Source organism: Diachasma alloeum, unplaced genomic scaffold (genome assembly GCF_001412515.2).
Source record: "Diachasma alloeum isolate Michigan unplaced genomic scaffold, Dall2.0 Dall_scaffold_00858, whole genome shotgun sequence".
In the NCBI taxonomy this organism is placed as follows: domain Eukaryota; kingdom Metazoa; phylum Arthropoda; class Insecta; order Hymenoptera; family Braconidae; genus Diachasma; species Diachasma alloeum.
The window spans coordinates 46,151-52,150 of record NW_021680979.1 but is presented as its reverse complement, the minus strand read 5'-3'; the positions used below and the strand labels follow the sequence as shown (position 1 = coordinate 52,150).

General features: G+C 36.5%; 1 protein-coding gene across 4 annotated transcripts in view; it reads left to right on the top strand.

Annotated features, from left to right (window-relative positions):
* The window catches only part of LOC107044989 (probable phospholipid-transporting ATPase IA), a 75,693-nt gene that overhangs the window by 66,830 nt on the left and 2,863 nt on the right, over window positions 1–6,000 (top strand). For 2 of the 4 annotated variants that reach the window (XM_015267073.1, XM_015267075.1), the window contains one exon: window positions 5,020–5,117. The exons of the other annotated variants lie outside the window; for them this stretch is intronic. In XM_015267073.1, the coding sequence (XP_015122559.1) occupies window positions 5,020–5,117 (98 nt within the window). The remainder of the gene's footprint in view (window positions 1–5,019; window positions 5,118–6,000) is intronic. 4 annotated transcript variants of the gene reach the window in all.

The window sequence follows — 6,000 nt, the reverse complement described above, 5'->3', positions numbered from 1 at the left end:
CTTTGTTTTTCTGGCATTCCAGGCAGTGTTTGGTCCACTCAGAGCAGTCATTGTTCATGCTGGGCCAGACGTAGCGTTGCGTGACGAGTTTCCATGAACCACTGCATCCAGGAAGCGCCATTGAAGGCAGCGAATTGAATACTTGTTGTCTCAGCTGGCCAGGCACATATGGGCGCACTGTACCTGATGACACATCACAGTACAGTGGTTCGTCCATTCCTGGAAGTTGTAGTCGGTCCAGTCGTAGATTCACGTCCGGTCGCTGGAGTAGCCGTTGAAGCCCTTGGTCGTCGCGTTGGGCATCTATGAGCTGTTACATTGTGACAGCGGTTGAGACGGCTTCGACTCGTGACAGAGCATCTGCCACGACGTTGTCTGGGCCCGCGACGTACCGGATGTCCGTAGAGAACTGTGCGATGTAGTCCAATCTTCGCTATTGCCAGAATTGGTATTGGTATTGTAAGGAATTTCTATGGTTCATACTGTCGAACTGTTTATTTTCAACCAAAACAATAGACGATCATTTTTAAAAAATGTTCATTTCTAAGAAGGTCGAAGTAAAGAGAATGCCCCATATATCCCCAAACTCAACTCTGAACCCTCGAGAATGTCAAATGGAACAAGAGAGCCTCGTACGGTCACCCCTTGACAGTTCTTATCTGTATCCAAAAACCCGCCCCATCCGCCCCAAACACGCCAATACTGATTTCTTAACTCTGACGGCAGGTAAGAGTTCAGAGAACACAGTAAACCTCCCCTCCCCGCCCCAGAAAAAAATNTAAGAGTTCAGAGAACACATGTAAACCACCCCCCCTCCGCCCCTCCCCAGAAATAAATAAATAATGATCAACAAAGAAAAAACTGAACTCTTAACTCTGACGGCACGTAAGAGTTCAGAGAACACATGTAAACCCCCCTCCCCAGAAATAAGTAAATAATAAACAACAATAAAAAAGATGAACTCTCAACTCTGACGGCAGGTAAGAGTTCAGAGAACACATGTAAACCCCCCTCCCCAGAAATAAGTAAATAATAAACAACAATAAAAAAGATGAACTCTCAACTCTGACGGCAGGTAAGAGTTCAGAGAACACATGTAAACCCCCCTCCCCAGAAATAAGTAAATAATAAACAACAATAAAAAAGATGAACTCTCAACTCTGACGGCAGGTAAGAGTTCAGAGAACACATGTAAACCCCCCTCCCCAGAAATAAGTAAATAATAAACAACAATAAAAAAGATGAACTCTCAACTCTGACGGCAGGTAAGAGTTCAGAGAACACATGTAAACCTCCCCTCCCCTCCCCAGAAATAAATAAATAATAATCAACAATAAAAATACTGAACTCAACTCTGCCGGCCGGTAAGAGTTCAGAGAACACATGCGAACCCTCCCGCCCCACCCCAGAAATCAATAAATAATGATTAACAATAAAAAAACTAAACTCTTAACTCTGACGGCAGGTAAAAGTTCAGAGAAAACATGTAACCCTCCCCCCAGAAATAAATAAATAATAATCAACAATAAAAATACTGAACTCAACTCTGCCGGCCGGTAAGAGTTCAGAGAACACATGCGAACCCTCCCGCCCCACCCCAGAAATCAATAAATAATGATTAACAATAAAAAAACTAAACTCTTAACTCTGACGGCAGGTAAAAGTTCAGAGAAAACATGTAACCCTCCCCCCAGAAATAAATAAATAATAATCAACAATAAAAAACATGAACTCTTAACTCTGGCGGCAGGTAAGAGTTCATAGAACACACGCAAACCCCCCCTCCCCTCCCCAGAAATCAATAAATAATTCTTAACAATAAAAAAACTGAACTCTTAACTCTGACGGCAGGTAAAAGTTCAGAGAAAACATGTAACCCTCCCCCCAGAAATAAATAAATAATAATCAACAATAAAAAACATGAACTCTTAACTCTGGCGGCAGGTAAGAGTTCATAGAACACACGCAAACCCCCCCTCCCCTCCCCAGAAATCAATAAATAATTCTTAACAATAAAAAAACTGAACTCTTAACTCTAACGGCAGGTAAGAGTTCAGAGAACACATGTGACCCTCCCCCTCCCCAGAAATGAATAAATAATAATCAACAATAAAAAAAACTGAACTGTTAACTCTGGCGGCAGGTAAGAATTCAGAGAACACATGCAAACCCCCCCGCCCCACCCCAGAAATAAAAAAATAATGATTAAACATAAAAAAACTGAACTCTTAACTCTGACGGCAGGTAAGAGTTCAGAGAGAACATGTAACCCCCCCCAGAAACGAACACATGTAAACCCCCCCCCCCTGCCGTCCCCATAACAAAATAAATAATGATCAACAATAAAAATACTGGACTCTTAACTCTGAAGACTATTAAGAGTTCAGAGATACCCCTAGAATCCGACATAACCCCAACTCTGACCGAACTCTGAACTTTCTCTGAAATCATGGAAATATTCAAGAGTTCAACTCTGAAGTCAGTCCGCTAGGGTCACGGGATAAATGACCACTTTTTCAAAAATTCATAATACATTAACCATGCTCCCCAGCAGTCTGAAACTTTGCACACGCTTTTTTCATTTTTTAAAAAATACGTAAAAAAAAAAGAAAAAAATGGCTGCTTTTTTTCCAATCCTCCCAGCTCGCCCGATTATTCTTAAGATGTGAAATTGTCTTTTCCCTTAAGCGAGCGGTACAGGCATAGCCTCCTCTGTCTTTTGTCATAAATAGAGATTTATGGATTTTAAATCGATAGCAAACTTCGTTGAACAAAAAATATCAAGAGACTTTCAGTCCTCTAGATTTTTACAAAGATAGATCTTTTGATGAATTTTAATAAAACTACTGATTATTGGGATAATTAATCATTAACCAATAAGTAATAGAGAAAGGTAAAGAATTTCATCCTAATAATTTTTCCTCAAAATTTTTTAAAATTCTCTACGAAGGATGTTTCTTAATTAGAGTTCTTCTTACCTTGTTTCTTCACGAAATATGAGAAAAATAATCTGTAGGCTCGATGTTAGATTGATTTTCTGTTTCCTATACCACTTCATTATTAAATCGTTTTCTAATATTTTTATTGATGTATAGGGTGTGCTATTTAATAAGAAACAAATGATTCATAAAAATGACGAATTAACTCAGAATCATAGATGGTCCGTGGACGCCCGAACATTCTAGGTTGATTCATAATAAAGTGTTAACATGACGTTTGTATTTTGGTTACTTTTAAAAGTCGTCGTACTTCGTACAGGCCTGTGCATGCGATCGCCGACCTCGCGAGGTGTAAGTACCCCCCATCCTAGTAGGTTTGATAACTCAGTCTTTCCTTGGTAATTAGTACCGTCAGTTAGCTAGGCTCTTTAGCAAGAGTTTCGTATTTATTATCTCCACCTGTTGCTTCTGACGCTTACACTGCGCACTCGACTCGAATGAATTGCTTTGCATGAACAAAACATCAACATTTATTCTGTTCTGTGTAATTGTCTATTCATTTTTATAGAACACGGCGATGACATACTTTCTTCCTTATCTCACTTTTTGATAATTTTTGTGTATTTTTCTTCAATTATTTTTTCGATCCAAATAATACATAAATTATTTAAGGAAAAAGCCTAGCAGAATATTCATAAATCTTCAATAACTTCTGGAATAAAGAGAAAATTCAATGAATTTGCTCTCATTTTAAGGATATTGAAATTTTGAAATTTCGAATCATTTAATTTTTCAATTAAACTGTATGAGAAGAATTTGGAAAAATTCATGAATAATCAGCGTTACTTAAAGTACATCTGGTAAAAAATTACTATGGTTTAGTGTACGTAAAGCGATTGGTTTTACGCACTCGTGAACTCGGCACGTAGGGTAAGCTACCCAGTAGGTGGACACTACCCTATAGATGGATGAGTTACTTTTGGATAGGAAATTACGCAAAAAAATACTGACATGTGAATTTTCGCTAACTGTTGTGATTTTTAACCTCTGGATGGTGATTTTTTTTCGATCAATTTTTTTTTCAATTGCTAAAAAAAACGTTCATCTACGGGACAGTTTACCCTGTCACAAAAAATAACATGTGTTACACGTGCGTACGAAAAAATGGAACTTTACGCAGTAATAACACAATATGCTATTCACACATTCCGTTTTTAGCAATAAATGACAGTGATTGTTTGAACATTCGAAAGCTTAATTTTCTTGGCATGAAATGAATTATTGTTGATGGTTTACAACTAATTTATGAAAAAAGATGGTAATTTCCAGAAGTTTTCCTCTTTGAATCATTTTACGGATGTTTCTTAAAAGCGAACTTTATTTTTTTTGTTATCAAAAAGTTTATAGTCGTTAAAAACAGAGATTTAAATAGAGACATTCAAAGTTTAAGTAAGCAAGTCATGACAAAATGTCCGAAAACCTTAGATTAAATGAACCTCAAATGTAAGCTCTGAAGTTTAATCACAAACGTTGGAAAGGATTTCAACAAAAAATAAGGCCAAAATACTGGAATATCGGTAAAATACAATTTGAAGCACAAACAATGCAATTCGAAATTGAACTCTTTTTGGATTTCACTCAGTAGATTCAGAGTTATTGTTGATGAAAGAATATGAATTTTGCATTGAAATAGCAGAACGCAATAATCTCATCATGACCATTTCGTTAATTATTATGCAACTATCTTAGAAATGACTGTAGCCATCAGAAAATGTCACAAGACTTTTTGCAACCGACAAAATTTTAAAGAAAAAAGGTCCTCGACATTTTCTCATAGAATCTCATCTCATCTCTGAGATAATTGCATAAATCAGGGCTGGGAAATGCTAACTTGCGTTCCGTCATTTAAATTCAAAATTTTGCTACATTATCCTCTCATGTGAGTACATTGAATTTTCAAGAGTTGAAGATAAGGGATTGAGAAGCTGTCAATCCAAGAGGCGCAGAATTATCGAAATTTTTGATATTTGCAATTCTGCACATTTTATTAAAGATATATGTCACAATGCACGGCTTACAGATTGACGGAGACTGCCAGGCTACTGAGAAACGTTAAAAGTGTTTTCATGAGGAGATCTAACGCCACGACGAGAGTCAATGTCGAGGTCGAGCTGTCACGTAAGTTCAATTGCCCCCTGAAGATTGAGAATAATGAGTATCTGCTGATGTTACTGAGAGAAGACATCGAAAACATTGGTTTAACCAACGAAAAGATAGTCTAATTCCTTGTACATATGTAATTTTTTTACTGATTGCAATATTTACAAAACGTTTATTACATTTTATACATGAATCTACACATTTTACATTTCATTTTATATTTCATGAATACTGTTTGTACACTGGCAGTTGCACACACAATGCTTAGTGTCGCTTCACGACATGCAAAAATTGAAAATTTATATATTGAAAGTTGTTAATTAATTCTGCATGAATTCTACATTTTTTATGATTTAGGAGAGTTGTTGATTGAATAGAATAAAGATTTTCAACATTTCAATCGCCATTAAGGGACGATTTTGGTAGTGAGAAACAAAAAGCCGAAACCGGTTTGCTGATTATTCTAGGAATATTCTGAGTACGAGAGGGTTCAGATAAATTTTTCAGAAGACTGTAAGAACGTGGAAATTGAAAAGAAACACTTGGCGCATTCGTTAGGAAGGTCTATTGGATTTTCGTGAACAAAAAACTGTGCCAAAGAATTTTTATTAAAAAAATTTCGAAGTGGAATGTTTGTGATCCACTTTTAAATCTTGACATCTTTGTTTCTTGACAGAGATGTTGTCAATGATAAACATTCCACTTTGTCCCACCTTCTCTATAGAAATTGCAAAATGTATTGAATTTTTGCATAAAATATTTCATGTTAATAATCATTAATAGAATTATCAAAAAAGGTCGATAGAATCTTCCAATGCATGTACTAGATTGTTCAATAAAAATTTTCGCACGTATTGTCTTCTGAAAAATTTCATGGGCTTGAAAAAACATTTCGTCATAT